This window comes from Amblyomma mixtum, chromosome 1 (assembly GCF_055824585.1).
Source record: "Amblyomma mixtum isolate Tamu chromosome 1, ASM5582458v1, whole genome shotgun sequence".
Classification (NCBI taxonomy): Eukaryota; Metazoa; Arthropoda; class Arachnida; order Ixodida; family Ixodidae; genus Amblyomma; species Amblyomma mixtum.
In genome coordinates this window covers 312,714,749-312,735,665 of record NC_143012.1, presented here as the reverse complement: position 1 = coordinate 312,735,665, position 20,917 = coordinate 312,714,749, and the positions used below count along the sequence as shown (strand labels likewise).

The window sequence follows — 20,917 nt, the reverse complement described above, 5'->3', positions numbered from 1 at the left end:
GAGCAGTCCTGGCATTTGAAACAAGCAACCTACGCAGAGAGCGCATCCCCGAATCAAATCACGCACGAATTTGTTATCAGCATATTTCAACCAAATCGCGCGGTGCACAGCGCGCTCGCGTGGGCGTGGGAGACGACGTTGCCGCGCCGTTACACGCGACGGGAAAGCCGAAAACAGACACAGGTAGTTTTGCGACTGGTGCACGCGCGTGGGAGAGGCCGCCTTTTTACGGAATTCACCGGGTGTGTGCTGCGTATACTCGCGCTTCGTTTACTACTGTTCGCCAGCGGTGGGCCGTATACCGCAGAAATCGAGCGAAGAACGCGCCCAGTGGACTCTAGCCCAGTGCAGTGTCCTCCCCGTGGCCAACAAGATAAGGGGCGACTCGAAACCCTCGAGTAAGTCGATCAGCTGTGACGCACAATCGATCCGCTGCGTCTGGCGCGTACGGTTCCGCCTTACTATTGAAGCACGCGATATGCTCATTTCGAGTTTTGTTCGTTGACCGATAAGTACTTGGGTATTGGTATGCACTACCTGTTTTGCTGCGTTGAACAGCAACGCGGCACAAGTCTACGCGGTACAAGTAGTCCAACCGACTCAACTGATAATCGAATGCCTGCTCGGAGCTGCACGCGCCTAGAAAAGAACAGAGTTGAATAAGAATAATTAAATAGCCGAGTATTTCCCCACTGTGAACTTTATGTGCAGTTCTTCGATATCTTTGCTTTTGTGTGCCGCTATGTGGCTCGCTAACGGTTGCGAGCGGTAATACAAATGTGCTACTTCCAAGGTAATTCACAGCTGTTAGGCACTACCTGTGACCCAGTGTAAGCAAAGTTCGTGCGTATCTTCTACGAATTCAAAAGGAAAAACCACAGCAGAAACAACATGCACAGGCTTCTTGATTCAGAGTTTATTTATTTTTTTTTTCTTTCGTGAAAGAAACAGTCATGCTGGCTACATGCAGGTTCGAACCACTACATCAACGAATTACCTTTCGGGAGCAACTGAAAAAGCTCCGGGCTCCACTCGGCTCTCCACGCGACGTGATGTAAGAGTGAATTTGGAAGACCCATCCTTGGAGTTTTGAGGCAATGGTTCCCTGGATACATCGTCGTCTTCGGGCACGGTTCGACTTGCGCCACAACGTATGCAAGATCCGCTGTCTGTCGGGTTTATGGAGGTACAGTTTTTGCAGTGCCATTGCAGTACGGACGCATTGGAACCCATCGCGCATCCGATCCGACTGTGCTCAACTAACTGCCACAGAAATGCACTAATGAATTGTTTTCACTTTCCGGCGGCCGCGCAAACAGTAGCTAAACAGGGTCCACATTCTGCCTATCATTGCGAGCTAGGGCTACTCGCCGATAAATGAGGATTTACAGAGCACGACCCATGTTGAATGTTGTTGGTTTCTAGATCCGTGCGCGTCGCTAGCTCGCTAGGATCGCTAGTCGTTAGTTCCCATAGCGCACGACAGGCGGCTTCGGAGCCGTTGTAATTTTTCTGGTGGTTTTATTTTCTTATCTTTAGACCTTTGTTTAATGTAGACAGGAAATATTACCTGCACACTGATTTTTAGGGAGACGAGTAAGGAAAATAGCCGAAGTGAAATGAATGTGCTTGAGTTTTGTGCGTGATGACTTCCGGCATGATGCATCCGAGGGGGCGAGGCGGGTGAGGGCCTGTATGTACGGACGGACGGACGGACAGGCCATGAGTTGTATTTAACATTTTCGACAGCCTGATTCGCCAGAGGAAACGTGACAGTGCTTGAAGAATGATTTTTCCGATAAGCTGGATTTCTTGTACTCACCTGCTTCGTATAAACCATCGCACGTAGGAAGCTCAAGAGGAACAAGAGTCTTCGCACCCAGGACGGTGCCATGGAGGTTGTCTACGAAGGCTGGCTTGTGAAATCTCCGCCGGAGCGAAGGATTCGACGGGCTGTAAGCTTTTCACATTCTCATGATTGTTTTTGGGCGATGCTCTCGCTTTCCTGTCGTTTTCAGTTCTGATTGCTCAACTGTTATGCGGGTAGTAAGCTCGTGGACGCGTGTCCCAGCGCGTGGAGAGAGCGGATTACTCGACGTCGCACGAAATACAACAGGTTTGAGTGAGGCTGCTCTATTTCCTTCGCGTGCTTGTCTGTTTTTTTTCGCTGTCGACGCCTTGTATTGTTTGACGGCTACCTTGTTTGCCTTGAAGTCACCGCCTCGCATACCTCTACATCTGTGATTCATCGCTGTAGTGAGTACGCACGCGGAGTTCGTGCCAGCGTTGTGGCGGACATGTCAGCTGTTCGAGGTGTTGTCGAAACAAGCTGACCTTGCGTCGATCATTAGCGGCTTTCAACGTCTATCTGCCAGGTGCCGTAAAAAATGCTAAAGAAATAAGGGTGTTTCTAGCGACTGCCGCAACCAGTTAACTGCGTGCGTCCGCCGTTTTGAGCACGCAGTAAAATTTGATCGGCCAGCGTGTTGTAGTGTTAACGCTCAGTGTTTTCCTTCGTTGAACGGTATGTTGCGATCAGAGCTTGCTCATTGCTCTTCGATTAGCGCCGTGCAGGGTCTCTCTCATCTAGGCGGATTAGAGCACTGAAAGTCTGCGCGTGATATGAAGCAAGTGAGAAAACCCGTTAAGAAAGCAGCAGTGATTTAATAGGAGGGATGGGAGCTGTTTCGCCTTTAGGAAACCCAGCGGTTCGCGGAAACGTCTGGAAGGGGCCGTGTAGAAAACGGAACAATAAGTGCTTCCCTGATAAGGCAGTATCAAGGCGGAACCTGGCGAACCGGGAGCGCAACGCCCTGTTTGCTGCCGTCCGTGCGGGCGGCTGATAAAGCGCCTAGAAGAAGCATTTTAGTGGCACACCCATTTGTATGCGGCAGGACAGTCGCTTAACTCTTCCTCGCACCATTTAGTAGCCGCTTTACATCGTATTAAGGGTGAGGGAATGCGTCTAAATATGCCTGTCGGTTGCAGGCTGTTGCTGACTGGCTAAGGTGCATCGCATTTGGTGTCTTTTTCTTTAAGGAAAGCTTGCTGCCAGGTTTCATTCTTTTTCAAGCAACAAATACTGTGAAGGTTATGTATGCAAAAAGAGTTTAACCCAGGAAGGTTTTTGCTGCATGCACGAAACTTAAGTTCTACGCAAAAATTTAATGGGAGGTATGATAACGCAAAGTGCACATATCTAAAAATCGGAAATAAAAATGCTTCACTGAAATTTGCTGCTTTCTGCTCACACTGCATGTTTTTGTTGGAAGTCAGCTGGCATCAAGAATCTGACTTGATGCAAGTTCAAGAATGCATTCGAAAAAGAAAGGGAGGTGCTGTAGAGTTGATTGAACCCTTAATGAAGGAATTAGTGCTTGTTTCATTTTAACACATGGCATTCCTTGATGATTTTGACCTGCAGAAATGGAGGAGACGCTGGTTTGTCTTGCGACCATCAGGTCAAGTTCCTCAACAGTATGTCTTGGAGTACTACACAGACCAGTCATACCGCAAGCTGAAGGGTACCATTGACCTTGATCAGTGTGATCAGGTAGGCAGGCCTGTCGTTGTTCGTTTATTGTTTATTTGCAAAATTTCTTTCAAAATACAAAACAGTTGCTATAATTATATATTTCTATTTATATGGTATAATTTTGCTTCCTTTTAACTTCTGTTGCCCAGTTTACCACCTTTATGCTAAGAACAAGTTACTCCCCCCACTGAAGAGTGAAGGCATTCTAAGAGAATGGAGGCCAATAGCAGTGCTTACTGAAGTTCACCCTATCACTCCGTCTCTTAATAGCATGAAACCATTGAAGACATTTCAGCATCTGGAAAACAGTCATTGAAAAATGTCTTGAGTGGTTTCTTCTCAATGGGCTGCTTGAAATAAATATTAAAAACATTAAAAACAAAGGTAAAAAACATGTTAGCACTAAAACATAGAGATGAAGGGCAGGAAGTAGGCACAAAGCACGAATTCACTGTTTTTCTTGAGCACTGCCATGTTCTCCGGGTTTCAGTACTAAAAATAAACTGATCAGTGCAGCTTATTTTGGTTGCTTCTAACGCTGAATAAGCACCTTAGTACTGGACTAGGACATGTATGTGAAAGGTTTACCCATGAAGGCATGTCAAAGTTTTTATGTCTGGCTTTCAGGTTGATGCGGAGCTGGAGGTAGTGACAAAGTCTAAATACATGTTTGACATCAAGACAGCGAAGCGAACGTACTACTTAGTGGCCGACTCGGAAGCAGTCATGAACAAGTGGGTGGACTGCATCTGCAAGGTGTGCGGCCTGCGCATGCGGGTTGAAGCAGGTGAGACGGTTAATGCTTCCCATTTACACTCTTCCTCGCTACCTTTTTCATGAGTACTAATGACATGTACAATGAGCGTGCATCAGATTGGCATCAGCTATTCTGTTGCAGCTTCACTCCAAGCAATTGCTGTTCACAATCTCTCTCCAGCACCTTTCCCAAAATTTTTCTGCTGGACATGTTTCTATTCTTGGGGACTGAACAGCATCCCATTGTTTCACTCTCTAGATTTATCGAGTGTTAGAAGAGCTAGGGAGAGTTTCTTTTTGATGTGCACTTAAATCCAAACAAGTGATGGCACTTTCACACATTCTGTGTTGCTTCTGTGCCACAAATCTAGTTATTGGGGCCTTTCTAGAAATGAGTGAATGGAAAAGTTTGATAGTCTATGCCCAGCTTCACCTTTTCACTCCCATGTTATTGAACACTGAACTTTACCCCTTTGCTGCGTAAGCTTCTCTTAACAGGCAGGCAGGTGCACAAGCATTTTTGCATCTCTCCTGCGTCCATATTCAGCCCCCAATGTTGGAATCGAGCTTGCAACCTTATGCTTAGTAGCAAAATACCTTAGGCATTGAACCACTGCTGTGGGTAAAGATTTTAGGTTTATTTATTTTTATTTATTTATTTATCTTGTACCCACAGTGCTAGTATGGCATTATATTGAGGGGTGTAATACAGGCCCCTTATTTTATACACATATAAAATACACTGTGGTGAATGAAACAAGAAAAAATTGCAGCACAGTTGTTTAAAAATAATAGTAAAGAACATGAATGCAGTCCATGCGCACAAGTGTTCCGCAACTCAAGCAATTGTGCAACCATCTGTAGTGTAAAATGATAATTTTTGTGTCAGTATATCGTGGGACCAGATTAAATGCTTTCCAAAAATCAAAGGAAATTCAATCTATAGAGGTACTTTTATCTAGGGCTGCAGCTAAGTGATGGGCAAATGCAGTTAACTGTGTGACACAGGACAGTCCCTTTCGAAATGCATGCTAGTATGGATTTAACAATCCGGAAGCGTAAAAATTTTACATTAGATATGAATACAGGATATGTTCGAGAAGTTTGCAGCAGAAAGAGGTAGAAGAAACAGGATGGTAGCTTAGCACACTATTTCGAGGGCCAGATTTATGTATTGGAACTACTGAGGTAATTTTCCTGTTATTAGGATGAGAACTGCTATCCAGGGATTTCTGGAACATTATTTTTAAATGCGGAGCTATTCAACGAGAGCATGAACCAAGCAGAGCATTTGGCAGACCATTTGGACCATCTGTCACTCGTACTGGGTATTATGCGAGGCTGGCTTCAAATTAACCTGGTGGTCCGTGCTATTCTCTTCTGTGCTGCCTGCCTTGACAACCTAATTCTGCCTGTATTCACTCGCAACTTCTGTTATTTTTGCAAACAGAAGGGGCCGCGGGAGGAGCACAACCTGAGCCATCACCCAAGCCTCCCAAACAGTCTTTACCGGCCGATGCAAGTCCAGTGCCTGCTGAACCCGCGCCAGCGCCACTCTCTACTTCCACTGACCACTCTGAGAGCCTTTCAAAGGACGACTCCAATCCATATATTCCCATCAGCGAATGCATCACCGGAAAGCCTGTTGGCAATGGGCTTCCGCGATCATGTCCAGAGTCACAGCTGGTCGACTTCTACGACACTCCTCGCTGCAGCACAGGCCGAACTTCTCCAGATCCTGTCATGGATACCATGTGCCGAATGCCTCGACCTCCTGAAAAGCCATCGCGAGAGCTGAGCGGAGGAGCCAGTCTGCTTGATTCTACTGTTCCGCCTCCCAAGGTTAATTGGAACACGTACCCAAAGGACTCTCCACAGCCGTGTGCGCCTGGAAGTGGCCAGGCCCTCAACTACGACCCTGTACCTCCACTGCGACCCGCAAGTAGGGGAGAGGATGCTCTTGAGCCAGCAGCTTCTCAGAGCTCCAGTGTGTACAATGGGGACACCCTTGGGAGAGCGGGTTTGACGCTGCGCAAGGTTGGTCGGGCAGGTACAGGGGCACCCTCTGCATCAGCAACAGCTAAGACAGATATTTCAGATGAAACCTATGACCGTCCCCCTACTCGTCCCTCTTCCCATAGTACAGGTCACACGGCGGACATCACAGGTGACGAAGTTATACCTCCGCGGCCACCTAAGCCAGCCAACATCAGAGTCCGGCCAGTAACCAGTGGATATGATGTGCCACCGGCTCCTTCACAGCCACCACGGATGCCACTGGACTCGTATGATGTGCCGCGATCTGCCGGAGGGGTGCATGACGGCTACAGCGTTCCTCCGTGCCCGCAACCTGTGTTGCGCCATGAACCTTACGACGTTCCTGCGTCAGCATCTCGGGGACCGTACGAACTATATGACCTGCCCCGGTCAACTGAGATGGCTCCAAAAGCTGGGCTCAGTGGCCTGCCTTTGCCTCCGCGTGGGTCATCACTAGACGAGACATATGACTTTCCGAAGTCCACGTTAAGCCCCAATGGCCTGAACATGTCAATTCCTGCTCCAACTGGCTCGGGGTCGAGGAAACATGCATACTGCAATGCTCCAGTGGGGATGTTCAACAGCCGCGAAAACGTCTTCAATTATGAGTACAGGCCATCATTTTCAGAGTTTCCGGCTAAGGACGATGGAGACACCCAGCAGGTGCCCGCCAGCGGTGCATATGCAAATGTCTCTTCTACTAGTCCTGGTACACCCAGCCTTGCTGCTGTGCCACCAGCCATCAACCGCGGCCTCAAACCACGAAAAGCTTCCACTGAAGGCACTTCACCAGGTGCGCCCATTTTTGTTGCTTCTATGGTTTTTTTTGTTTGTTTAATGCTTGCAAGGAAAATGTTTTACATTATCTTTGTGCCATTGCAGCAGCAGGGTAGCATCTTATCTGTCAGTCCATGGAAGGTCTGGGGGCTAGTAGCACTGTGCGCTAAGTGCTTGTTTTAATTCTAAAGAAACTGAATTCACCATACTTGCTGGAATCTTAAGTCGACTGAGTAAACTCAACAGCATTGCCTTTTTTCTTTTTTTGCATAGCAGTAATAGCCGCCTGTGCACGCAGGCATGAATGAAATGCGTAATGCTGGGCCTGTGAAGGGAATATTTTGATAAGTGCGTCAAACGTTTCTCTGCAGTATTGCACTGCAGAGACCATGATTTGTATGCAGTGGTAACGAGTTCCTTAAGTGTATTGAAAAAGTGGCAGTTTGCCTTTTCATGCGTATATTAATAGAGCATAAATTGTGATGAAGTGCTTGGATCCCCGCAGGGAGGCGTCTGCAGCATGCAGACGTTGGTGAGTGGCGACACCACGGGGTTAACCCGAGCATCTGCAGGGACATCCCCGCAGGGGGATGATGGTGAACAATGCATCATCACGGACCCGAGCATCCGCGCTTAGCCGTGCGTGGCATCGCCGTGTCCGGGGAAAAGGGGATCCTGGTGGTTGAGCCGATGCCGAGCGTTTGGACCCTTAAGGCCCCTCGGCGGAGGCAACACACCACTTTGGCCCCAGCTTCCTGTAGACGGCACCTCCGGCCTGACCCGACCGGGGGAAATCGGCAGTCGCCTTTTCCTATCCTCCCCTCTATCTTTCACTTTCCTATTTCCTTTCTTACAACTTTCCTGTATCCTCCTCTCTTCTTTGTTTTTTTCCTTCTTTCCTGGCGGCGAGGGTTAACTGTGTGTGACCAACTACCCTGAGTTGAGTCATATTAGGTTATAGTTAAGGTGTACAGCTGGCGTGGGCAGGACTTGCTTTCAAGTTCCTGTCGCGTCCCCCTGTTGGGCTTCATGGTGGGTGGCTGGCACCATGACCGAAAAACCTCAATTTTTTATGGCTCCCCCCCTTTCAAAACTTGATCGCTCTCTCAAGAGAGGGCGGACCGAAGCAGACGACTTTTTTCAAAAAAGAAAAGTATCATTTCCAAAATTTCACGTCATCCATAGCAAAGCAGAAGAAACGCAAGCAAGGATAATATCCCCATTCCAAGTCTCAAAACGCTTGACAGATGCCTTAGGCCTTGGCTACAAGGTGTCAAAAATGGCCAGTGGCGACTTACTTCTTGAACTACGCGACAGCACACAACACTCAAAAGTTGCAACAATTGTATCCATTGGGGACATCCCTGTCTCTGTGACCCCACATCGGTCTCTGAATACTGTACGAGGCGTCATTTCTGAAATAGATTTTGTCCACCTTTCTGAAAAGGAAATGCTCGAAGGACTTACTGACCAAGAAGTTATAGATGTCCACCGGATCAAAATCCGGAAGGATGGCAAAGAAGTGGACACCAAACACCTGATCTTGACATTCAACATGAGCACATTACCCGAATCCATTGAAGTAGGCTACCTGAAAATAAATGTAAGACCGTATATTCCCAACCCACGCAGATGTTTCAACTGCCAGAGATTTGGCCACGGCTCACAGAGTTGTCGCGGCCGCAAAACTTGCGCAAAATGCTCTTCGAAGGACCACCAATCCGAAGAATGTGTTGCTAACCCACGGTGTGCAAATTGTGAAGGCGACCATGCTGCCTACTCCAGGGCTTGTCCGTCCTGGAAGAAAGAAAAAGAAATCATTACTCTCAAGACTACGCAAAACATTTCTTTCAAAGAAGCAAGAAGGCAATACTCTCAAACAAACAAATTCTCCTTCACTGCAAAAACAAACTTCGCCGATGTGGTGCGTGGGCGCGGCGCACCACACCAGGCTTCGGCACCTGTCCAGGTCACACGTAGTGAGCCTGGGGCGGGGCCATCCGCGCCGTCTGGTGGAGTAGCTAATGCTACTCGCCTACCCCAAAGGAGGGGACGCAGACCCCCGGGTCGGCGGGCCCAAAGACCTCTTCCCACAGGTCGAGGTCTAACTCAAAAATCAATGTGCCTCCTGCACGGTCGTCCAGTGCCTCTGCAGAGGCGATGGACACGACCCCGGGCAGCCCCTCACCGTCCACGTCGGATGGTCGGCGGAGCTCCCTGGATTGGTCAAAAAAAGACAGGCCCCACGGGGCCATAAACAACTTGATCTAGCTTTTCAATCAGTACAAACACAAAACTAAGATGGCTTTCATAATACAGTGGAACTGTAGAGGAATGTTGAGGAACTACAGTGATATAACTCATATTCTAGGGTCAGTGATGCCTCTAGCCCTATGTCTCCAGGAGACCAATCTTGGTCCACAACATTCAAATATCTTAAAACATTATACAACTTTTAGGCGTGATCGCGAACATGCAAATAGACTCTCGGGAGGCGTCGCAATCATCATCCAAAGCGGCGTCCCGGCTCAAGAAATCAAACTGAAAACAAAACTTGAGGCGGTTGCGGTTGGCGTCATCAGCTACAAAACCATTACAATATGTTCTGTATATCTTCCCCCACACATCACATTAACATGCCAAGATCTAGAAGGCCTGATCGATGAACTGCCGGAGCCATTTCTGGTAGTTGGCGATTTTAACGCTCACTCTCCGTTTTGGGGAAGCGAACGCTGTGACTCTAGAGGCCAAACAATCGAAGATTTTATACTTTCGAATAATGTCTGTCTTTTAAATACGGGAAAAGCCACATATTGCTGTCCAAGCTCAGCCAAAATGAGCTCTCTCGATTTAGCTTTCGCATCACCATTAATTTTTAACGATTTTAAATGGGATGTTTTAAATGACCCCATGGGCAGCGATCACTTACCTACCGTCATCAGGCTCTCATCGTCCGCTCCAATCATCCCCACAAGGCCACGGCGCTGGAAAATTCAGCTCGCCGACTGGTCACTTTTTACAAAAAATGCCACTCTGGAAAAGGAATTTTGTGACGACCTTAGCACAGATGAAATTAATGAGAAGTTTACTGAATGCATAATATCGGCCGCAACACTCGCTATACCACAAACAACAGGACTTTCACAAAAGAAACACAAAGTGTGGTGGACAAAAGAATGCACATTAGCAAAAAAACAACAAAACAAAGCCTGGAGCGCTCTGCGTCGATATCCCACTGCAGAGAACCTACTCACCTTTAAGAAGGCAAAAGCCAGAGCGCGGTATGTGCGAAGAAATGCAGAGAAAACCTCTTGGCAGAAATATGTCTCCTCAATAAATAGTTCAATAACATCAAAGAAAATGTGGGAAAAAGTGCGTAAATTTACTGGTGACCATACCCCTTTCACACTTCCTCTCTTGACAGCACCCGGGACACAAACATCTTTATAAGAACAGGCCAACATACTGGGCGAGCATTTTGCTGAGATCTCAAGCTCATCCAACTACACAAACACATTTCAAAAACACAAAGCAATAGCTGAAAAACAAAAATTTCCATCTGGAGCAGGTGTTCATGAGGATTATAACCAGCCTCTCACACTAGAAGAATTAAATAAGGTACTATCTTCTGGCAAAAAGACAGCACCGGGACCAGACAACGTGCATTACGCTATGCTTGCACATCTCTCCGAGGCTGCTGTAGAGGCACTGTTAAAATTTTTTAATAAAATCTGGATAACTGGCAATATACCTGACGAGTGGAAAAAAGCAGTCATAATACCTTTTCTCAAACCCGGAAAACCACCAACAAGTCCTAGCAGTTACAGACCAATAGCCCTCACCAGCTGCATTGCTAAATCTTTCGAAAGTGTAATAAACATTAGATTGACCTTCATACTTGAATCTCGGCAACTATTAGATACACACCAATGTGGGTTCAAAAAAGCATGCTCGACCACAGATCACCTTGTCCGTCTAGAAAACACCATCCGGGAGGCGTTCATCCACAAGCAGCACTGTATTGGGGTCTTCTTCGACTTGGAGAAGGCCTACGATACTACGTGGAAGTTCGGCATCCTCCGTGACCTAGCAGAGCTAGGTATCCGCGGCAGGATGTTGAACTGCTTGAACGACTTCCTGGCTAACCGCACATTCCGAGTCCGCCTAGGAGCAACTCTCTCCATGACTTTCACCCAAGAGAACGGCGTACCCCAGGGGTGCATTCTAAGCACGACACTCTTCATAGTAAAAATGAATTCCTTAGCTAAAGTAATACCCAAGTCCATAATGTATTCAGTCTATGTAGATGACCTACAAATAGCATGCACGTCCTCCAGCATATCAACCTGTGAGAGACAAATACAAATCACACTAAATAAACTAGGTGCTTGGGCAGACATAAATGGGTTTAAATTTTCTCCTCAAAAAACAGTAGCTGTTCTTTTTTCATTGCGACGAGGCCTACAGGTCGATCCCAATCTACACTTGAATCACACTGCGCTACCAATTAAACTAGAACACAAATTTTTAGGCGTAACATTCGACAAGAAACTCACATTTCTACCACATATTAACAACCTTAAAAAGAAAGCTTCTCAAGCCCTCAATATCTTAAAAGTTCTCTCACGGAAGCGGTGGGGGTCCGATAGAGCAAGCCTTTTACAAATATATCGCTCTCTGGTGCGCTCCAAGCTGGACTACGGGTGCATAGCATATGGTTCGGCAAGAGCATCCTACTTAAAAAGATTAGACCCCATTCATAATCTTGGTCTGCGCCTATCATCTGGAGCGTACAGAACATCACCAGTAGTTAGCCTTTACGTTGAAACTAATGAAGCCGCTCTTGAGGATCGAAGAATCGCCCTTACATGCTCATATGTCTTAAAAATCCGTTCTCTTCCGAAACATCTCTGCCATCCAGTTGTCACCAAGTGCCCATCTAAAAGATTATTCATCAACAAACCACATTCTATCAGACCATTACTGCTGCGCTTTGAAGATAAATGTGAAGAGCTAACAATACTAGATGCCCTACCGAATATTGCACAAAGGAATGAATATTTACCACCATGGTACAGCCTGCCTTCAGTATGTGACCTCACAATGACACATTTAGATAAAAAGCAAACGCCAAATGAGTACATATTACAGGAATTCTTTGCACTACAAGAAAAGTATGACACTTACATTGAATTTTATACCGATGGCTCAAAAACAGAAAGTCACGTTGGAAGTGCAGTAATCCAAGGAAAAAACAAACAGATAATGCGACTACCAGAATTCGCATCGGTTTTTACTGCTGAGTGTTATGCCATCTTTGTAGCTGTGGAAAAAATAGTAAGAGAGAATATCAAAAATAGCATCATTTACACCGATTCCCTGAGTATGCTCAAAGCACTGCACTCCAGAAATGCTGCTGAACCCATAATAGGTAACATCATACATAACATTGTTAAAATCACAAAACAAAAACATAACATTAAATTCTGCTGGGTTCCTAGCCATGTTGGAATCGTAGGTAATGAAAAAGCAGATGTATGCGGCTGCACAAGCCCGGAATGGCCAAATAAAACAAGTGAGCATACCGCACAGGGATTGCTTAAAGTTTATCAACAGTAAACTCAGAAATAAGTGGCAGGCCGCATGGCAAGATCACGTAAACAACAAATTAAATTCTGTGAAACCAATTTTAGGGGAATGGCAATCATGTAGGCATCAAGAACGTTTTACCGAAGTTATTTTATGTCGGCTCCGCATTGGACACACCCACCTCACGCACAACTTTCTGCTAGCCAAACAAAACAAACCTCTCTGTGAAATGTGTGGTGCTGAACTCACAGTGAACCACATTTTAATTTCATGCATAAAAATAGAAGAACTAAGAAAGAAATATTTCACAACATTTTACAGGGAAAGCATCCCATTACACCCCATGCTACTCTTAGGTGATCAAGCACTGGTTGACATTTCATGTATTTTTAGGTTTCTCAAGGAAGCCAACGTTTTAAACAAACTCTAAGTATTTTTAAAAAAGCTTCACCATTAACAAAAACTCTAACCTTGTGTTTGGCGCATCATAGCCTCAGTTGCTTTTGCGCCATAAAAATCAATATAACTAACTAACTAACTGAAGTGCTTGGATATGACAGTGCTACTGTGATTACTTTGCACATCTACACACTTTCTTGGCACCTGACAGCAGTAATTGTGTAGCACGTAGTGGCTTACTGCAAAAATTGCACTGCCTTTAGAACAGATGTAGATTACCATGAAAAGTAAAGTGAACGCGGAACTGTTATCAAGATGCTCTTTAAGCACAACCATGTAGAGTAAAGGACTGCAGTGAGTTCAGGTATAGTATGCAGCGATCAGCGCTGCAGCTGCAAGATTTCTAGAGGGTTGCTTATGGATGCAGCCCAGCAGTCTTGAGCCATCTAAACATTATTCTGGCATTTTTGTCCCTGAGTTTAATCTGCAGAGCTGTCTTGTTTTGTTACTTCAACCAGCTGAATTAGTTAAAAAATGTTTGGTCACCAGTGAAATTTAGCTCTTTTTCTTTTTTTTAAGCTTCGTGCATTATTCTTACAAACACATAAAATGAGTGAAAGTTGCACTGGGTTTTCCTGCTATGGCAATGAATTCTGTCATTTGTCTGTCTGTCTATTCATACATGTACCAGGTGTTTCAGGGAAGACTAAGTAGTTTTCAAAAGTTTTGGGTATAAATATGTATTTTGTGGTGAAGTATTACCAGTGTAGGAAGACACTGGAAAGCCAGTGAATGGTCTGAAGTAGTAAGCCGGTTAACTTATTTCTGATAATTAACTTTTTGACTATCACAGTTAGGCAACTGGTTGCAATAGACGATATGCGAAATTGCTTGGCGGTCTGGCAACACCGCGCCCATAACTTCCGGTTTCCATCTTGGCGCGGTCGAGCTCGTCGAGCTGGTGCATCGTTTGCTATGCGTACTTTCTTCTTGCGAGTGGAATTTCAACAGGCAAGCTTCAGCTGCTGCGTTGTTTTCACAGCTGATCTTTGACTAAATGTAGGTGCTTTCAATAAGCGCCAGCTTACTCCTTCCGCGTCCTCAGCCTTGCTTGAAGTCTGGCGCTGATGATCGCAATAATCGGCACTCGAAAGTGGGTTGGAAAGTCGAACCGTGACCGTGTGCTGTTGTCGTTTTAATGCTCGCATTAAAGCACCAGTTCAAGGATCACGCATTATCATGGCTATTTTATTCCCAGGTGGAAGTGAATTCATCTGGTAGGGTAGCGAGCGGTTATTTTGCGGTGAGTGCGCACGTGTGTTGACAAACTTCTGTGATAGTGCGAACTTTCGTTCGCGCCGACGCCAGGAGCTTCGTGCATTGCAGTATAATCACACAAGACCCTCGACCAGCTGCGTAATTCGATTCCTTTACTGTAATGTGCAATGCGCATCTGCGGTTTTCAACGTCACCGTTTCAAAGCCCGGCGTCGGTTGATTTTCGCCGCAATTCGTTGAAACCGCGTCTTGCTTAAGACGCAGTTGAAGCGAGTATTGTGATGTTGTCAATCGATATTACCAAGAGGAAAGTGAGCACATATAATTCAAAATGTAAGCAAAGACGCAGTTTTTTTTTTTTCAGATAAGCACTGAGCTACCGCGGCGGCTTGATTAGAGAAAGAGCGTACAGCTGTAGGTGCCTGCACGGACTCGATACGCTGGTCAAGTTGTGTGTGCAGGGGCGAAATTAGCATGTTCGGTTGCTTCCGAAACTTAATTAGCTTACTCCCAAACTTGGACAAATGGCTTTGTTGCGAAGCAAGCTGTTGAAACTTGCCACAACGATAATAAAATCTGATGGCCTGAAGCGTTTTCAGAACACTGTTGCACGAACTTTCTAGCTTAGAAATGCGTCCCTCCTTCATAATAAAGTAGCTATATTATTCGCTTCTTTTTTTTTAGATTTTCGTCGCCGCAGATATGGAAGGTATAGGAATCCTCAAGAAATAAAGCATTCGCACCTCAGTTTTTATACGTAGGATGTATTGGTTCACAAAGACTCCTTAACGCACATAACATATGCGCATGGTCCAGAGAGTTTGCTCGCCCTTCTAAAACTAATTGAACGCGGGAAAAACTTAACTGAACACGTAGCAAACTAAGCAGTAATCGGCATATGGTTCTTCCGAGTGAACTTATTTCGCCACGGCACGAGCGATTGGCCCGCTCAAAAAAATTACCTTCTCTATTACGTTGTTCAAGTATGCGTCTATATATATTCACGCCCGACCGGGGAGTTGATAAATACACGAAATCGGCTTCTAATTTTGATCAGAGACAACAAAGGCTGTGGTCCTTATCTTAATTTAAACGCAAATCACCTCGAGAGATTTGTCAAATATCAGCGCAGAAAGTGAAAGCTGCGCACTGATCCGCGTGCTGACACGATACCTCGCATGGCGTTTTGTGTTACTAAAACGTTGGGAAGTAGTAAAAAATAGAAAAGCGAAAAGCTGGAACGCACCTAGTTCTGGCACGCATCGTAGTGTCTTTTCACAGTGGGGAGGGTAGCGCAACACTGCATCGGCATTTTACTTTTCAAACGAAGCGCAGCCGTTTTAACCCAGCGCTGGGCAGCGGTTTCGTTTTCTGTACCGTGCCAACATGGAGGACTTAGTTCTCGGAGCGTCGAGAGATGGCGCTGCGCATTTCGCATATCGTCTATTGGAGATTTGTAGCAGTATGCTGGTAATAGCCATATCAGTTTTTAGAATTTTGAAATTCGAAGAAAGGCAAACTGAAGGAACACCATACATCTAGTTTTCCAGGACCCTTTTAACATATGAGGTGTGTCCCAGACATGTGCTAGGCATGGTTTGTGCAGTCTTTCACAAAAGATCTTAGGCTGATGCACCTATGATCGAGGTGGGTGCAGGGGTGTTTGGCGATGAAGCGATTGCTGCCACTCACTTGTTTGCAACTAAAAATGTTGATGACAAAATTGAGGTGGGAGCAGGGATGTTTGGTGATGAAGCGATGCTTGGGGCCACTCACTTGTTTGCAAATAAAAATGTTGATGGCAAAATTGAGGTGGGAGCAGGGATGTTTGGTGATGAAGCAATTGCTGCCAATCACTTGTTTGCAACTAAAAATGTTGATGACAAAATTGAGGTGGGAGCAGGGATGTTTGGTGATGAAGCGATGTTTGGGGCCACTCACTTGTTTGCAAATAAAAATGTTGATGGCAAAATTGAGGTGGGAGCAGGGATGTTTGGTGATGAAGCAATTGCTGCCAATCACTTGTTCGCAACTAAAAATGTTGATGACAACATTGAGGTGGGAGCAGGGATGTTTGGTGATTAAGCGATCGCTGCCACTCACTTGTTTGCAACTAAAAATGTTGATGACAACAATCGCTGCCACTCACTTGTTTGCAACTAAAAATGTTGATGACAACATTGAGGTGGGAGCGGTGATGTTTGGTGATGAAGCGATTGCTGCCAATCACTTGTTTGCAACTAAAAATGTTAACGACAACATTGAGGTAGGAGCAGGGATGTTCGGTGAGAAGCGATTGCTGCCAATCACTTGTTTGCAACTAAAAATGTTCACCTACAGCCCTCAAGCTCACATGCATAAATTAATGTGTCCTTCATTCCAAGAGATGTGTGTGATCCGACTCCAGCTACAGGCACTTTGACCAGGCAAATTTTGTGATAGATGGTACATCAAAAGTACTTTTTAACATTTGTCTGCTAGACTGTCAAGGGTCCTTGGATGCTGTGACTAACTTTAACAATGGTATTTTTTTTTTTTTCATTTATTGAAATTATCTACCCGTGTGGTAGTCTTTAGTCTTTGAGGTCACAGCTTTGTGGAGTATGAGGAAAGCCCTCCAATTCGATGCTGGTAACAGTGAAACCGTCTTGTTGTTCCAGCTGGCCACGTGTTCCCCTTGGCTCCTCCTCCAGTGAACAGAAACCACAACCACCCGGCTTCAACAAGGCCAAGGTACAACAAGTACCAGCATTCAGTACTTGCAGTCCAGAACGGATCTTTGTGCTGTCACATTCATGACTGCAGGTGTTCCTTCTGGCTGTTGTATAATTCTGCATTTATCAAGGGCATAAATAATTCAAGAAGCTGGTATTGAGCTATGGTTAGAGTTAGTAATTTAATTACTTGCTGGGCATACAGCCCCTAAATCTGATTGCTATAGCTTGCTGTTTAATGGTGTGCATTACAGTGTGAGACAGGTAAATGCTAGTTTAACCCCATTTTGGTGTGCTGTATGAAGACAAGTACAAGTTCCTGTACTTACATGCCAAGAGCTGTGTTTAGTGCTTGGGTCGGCTAAAGGCTGTTTTATCTTTTCTTTTTTTTACATACAGGCAGAGAAGCAAAGGTGATCTGTTGGCGCCTGATGAAGACAGCTGGTCAAATGCAAGTGGCAGTCGACGAAACTCCACAAATGATGACTTGGTACGCATTTTGCAGCACAGTTTTTGCCATACAATTTACTGTTTAACTGAGGCGATCGGTCGTGTTTTGCTCAGTGGTCAGAACAGCAATGGACGCCTCAGCATGTCTGCTCTCAGAAAGTTGAACCGGGATGACAGTATATGCTAGCTGTCATCAGCAGTGGCAGTAGATGTCTGTTAATATATTTACGAAGCCATTACAGACGTACATTTTCAGCTCTCTTGATGAGGCTTTCTGATAGCAGGCTCTTGTGTTTTATATGGACCATTGTAATTTTTGTCTGTAGGAATGTTGTCATCAGGAATGTGTTGGACCTATAATAGTACAAATTTTTTGAGTTAAGGCAGAGACTTGCGCTAGTTAATAAATCTTTTGCAGCGTGTTGTCCAGTTCTTTCTGGTCCTATGTTTTGTGCTGCATTTTCTAATTTTTGGACACGTTTTCTGATTGCCGCACTCACCTGCATCAGCTTAATGGATCATGCAAATGCATATATTCTGTGAGGCACTGTTGCCAACAACAGGCTTTTGCAGGTATGAAAATAGCTTAGAGCCAAGGCACGGCATGTTTTAAATGATTGCAGTGAGTCTAAAGTTAGTGTTTAATGTTGTAAGGCTATTCGCACGAATGGTAAATTTTTTTTTTTTACTTTTTTTACACAGTGGCGTTTTACCGTTTCCAATTTATCTCTTTTGCAGGGCATAAGGCAAGCTGGCAGTGGAGCGAAGAAGAAAGGAGAGATCCAGTACCTTGACTTGGGCCTTGACTCGGACCCAGGGCCAACTCAGAGCCCAAGGTCGCCAGAGCAACGCACCGGTGGAACAGGCACTGTGTACCGGACAGTGGACTTCGTCAAGACCAGGGCGTTCAACACGACTCGGCAAGATGTTGAAGAATCCTATCGTAGTCATAAGGATGGTGAACCATGCAAATGAACTTGAGTATAGTCGCCTGCTTGGAGTATGTAGGTCAGTTAAGGTTTGCTAAAATTTGCACTGACGCCATTGGTTTATGGTTTTAAGTACCAAAGCAAGCAGGCCAGAAGACATATGCTGAAGTCTGTGAAGCAGACTTGGTTTACCTGTTTCAGTTCTCAATAGCTGACCACACAACAGATATTGCAAGGGTGGGTGTGCCATAGGAGAACATGAACCTGTTGGGTCTGTCACGTTTCCAATCAGACCTTGTTGGTATCATCTTTAGAATTGGTAGTATATAGCAGAAATAGCTTCTGCAATTTGTGCATGTAGTACTTGTGCTCCTACGTTCAGGTTGTATTAGGTGGCTTTTTGACAGCAGGGGGCTGTTTTGATGAAGCGTATTTTTGCCTGCTCTCCCAGCTGTGAGCTGCTGAATCAGCTCGTGCATAGTCATGCATAATCACCCCTGATAATCACTCCTGTTCCAATGCATATCAGATCTCTTTCATCAGTGCCACATTTACGACTGTTGAATGGCTTGAAGGCACTCTCGCCCTTGCTCCTGTGTTAGTGATGTTGCCAAGCTGCCCTAGAATGGTGCAGTGCAGATGAGATAAATACTTCATATTGGGTTACTGCATTTTAGTTGTTTTTAGTGGGAGTCTAGTTTTCATGTTCATTGAAGCAGTGTTTCTGCAAATGCATCAAGCAGCATGCCGTACATGCAAGTTGCAGGTATTTATTTAAAGGCTCCCATCTTGTTGCGTTTGATGCAAACATTAAATGCTATTAATAGCTGCAAAGCAGCTTGTACATAGTATATTTGTTAGAACAGTTGTGTAGCCATTATATTGGTGTATTTGCTAGATGGCTTCCAGTTTCAAGCATTTTTACGCATTGCTGTGCATGAATAGGTGTAATGGTGCATTTATCATTGTTTCAGTGCCAGTTCTATGTGATACTTGTTACAATGTTGATATTGAGCTGCATGATATCAGCTATTGAATCATCGCTACTGGAGTTTAATGTGAACACTGGGATGTGCCTTTGAACAAGTGGAATACCTCTTGCAGTGTTAGTGTGGAGATACTGATTTCGCGCCACCAATTTTAAAGTGACGTGGTTACTTGAACAAATAGCGTAAGCACTTGTTGACAGCACTGATGAAGTCTTTATATATTAACACAGAGATTAGTGCTCTGTAGAGGCATTTTATTCCTGACCAAACTGGTGTTTATGATGCATCGATCACATTTTTAATGAAAGTTCTCTCTCAACTTGAACATTGTACAAAGATCTCTAACTGCAATGGGATGGATTTGCAGTTGGTATTTACATGCAAGCTTTATAAATGTTGCTATGGCATGCATGTCCTGTGTGACCCTTTTTATATATAAATTGTATGTCATTGCTTCATGCTTGAAGTTTGTACAAAACTATTCTTTAAAGTGTCCTTCGTGTTAAAATAAAGGTTTGGTTTTTATTGCAATGTACAGCAGAAAGAAGCTTCTACTGTTGTTAATGTTGACAAGCAACTCTCCTAAGATGCAACATGACTATGCCCTACCATGGAATGGTACGACATTACTTATGGAGGCTGATAACACAAAGCATGTAGATTTAATTATACCTTCACAAATTCATTGTGTAAAGCTCAACATTTCTTGAACCGAAATAGACCTCTCGCTGTTTACGAACTAGGAGACCAAGTGATGTCTTGTGGGGAAAAATGTCTATTTTAGTTCCCTCGTAAGCAAACAAGGTGACATCAAGCGATATTGCCTAGTAAGGGAGAAAAGCCTATTTCAGTCTCCTTGCATGCCCTTATGTTCTTAATGCATTAACATTACTACCCCATCGTGGCAAAATTTGTCTGGTGCCGCTGAGTGAAATGTGAAGAGGTGAGAGAGCGGCCAATCAGATGACGGGAGGAGAATGTGGCGGGCAATCGGAAAAGTGAAAGAGTGTGGAGAGGAGAAAACACGTCTAATCATAAAAGCGGAAAAGAAGACTAGAAAAGCGCAGTCCACACGCTCTAGCACGCATTCAGTCGCTTAGAGAATGAAAAAAAAAAAAATTGGCTTCACTGTTTGTTCAGGCTAAAATTTTGCACAGGGGTGGCATTCAGAGGTCAGTTTTGTTTTATACTATGTTTGACTGGTATACTTACCCGATTTGGTAAGAATTGTTCATCAAATTCTTGTTGCCTGCGGCAACTACAAACGAGATATCGCAGCAATGGTACAGGTAGCGCAATCTAGCTCCTACTGGAGGAACGAGAGTTCCACTGCCACAGCCTCGTGGAGGCTCATTCATTCATTCATAAAGATTGATGAATAACGGAGCCTCCACTTCACCTCTGCTACAGAAGGTACCTCTAGTGGACGTGAGATGACGCTACTGGTGCTGTTGGCAAAATGTAC

The 20,917-nt window shown here is 45.0% G+C and overlaps 2 protein-coding genes across 3 annotated transcripts in view; one reads left to right on the top strand and one right to left on the bottom strand.

The window, feature by feature from the left end:
- LOC149372467 (calpain-D-like) overlaps positions 1 to 1,450 on the bottom strand; it is a 36,641-nt gene extending 35,191 nt beyond the window's left edge. Inside the window, exon 1 of the mRNA XM_089566955.1 lies at positions 998 to 1,450. Within this exon, the coding sequence (XP_089423081.1) occupies positions 998 to 1,233 (236 nt within the window). The 5' untranslated portion in view covers positions 1,234 to 1,450. The remainder of the gene's footprint in view (positions 1 to 997) is intronic.
- Positions 162 to 19,987, top strand: dos (daughter of sevenless). 2 transcript variants are annotated; one of them, XM_089566956.1, is made up of 9 exons: positions 162 to 398; positions 971 to 1,151; positions 1,850 to 1,955; positions 3,425 to 3,553; positions 4,163 to 4,322; positions 5,742 to 7,121; positions 17,031 to 17,103; positions 17,484 to 17,574; positions 18,273 to 19,987. In XM_089566956.1, the coding sequence occupies exons 3-9, from the start codon at positions 1,893 to 1,895 to the stop codon at positions 18,507 to 18,509; spliced, it is 2,133 nt and encodes a 710-aa protein (XP_089423082.1). In that variant the 5' UTR covers positions 162 to 398; positions 971 to 1,151; positions 1,850 to 1,892; the 3' UTR covers positions 18,510 to 19,987. The 2 variants fall into 2 exon arrangements, with proteins under 2 accessions (XP_089423082.1, XP_089423083.1); XM_089566957.1 differs by lacking the exon at positions 971 to 1,151.
- Positions 19,988 to 20,917: the final 930 nt, after the last annotated feature.

What these genes read in the sequence shown, in the direction of transcription:
- dos (XM_089566957.1), top strand. Translation starts at nt 1,893, where the DNA reads ATGGAGGTTGTCTACGAAGGCTGGCTTGTGAAATCTCCGCCGGAGCGA. An exon ending in CACTGAAGGCACTTCACCAG is followed by an intron (nt 7,122 to 17,030) that starts GTGCGCCCATTT and finishes TTGTTGTTCCAG; the next exon opens with CTGGCCACGTGTTCCCCTTG. An exon ending in CCGGCTTCAACAAGGCCAAG is followed by an intron (nt 17,104 to 17,483) that starts GTACAACAAGTA and finishes TTTTACATACAG; the next exon opens with GCAGAGAAGCAAAGGTGATC.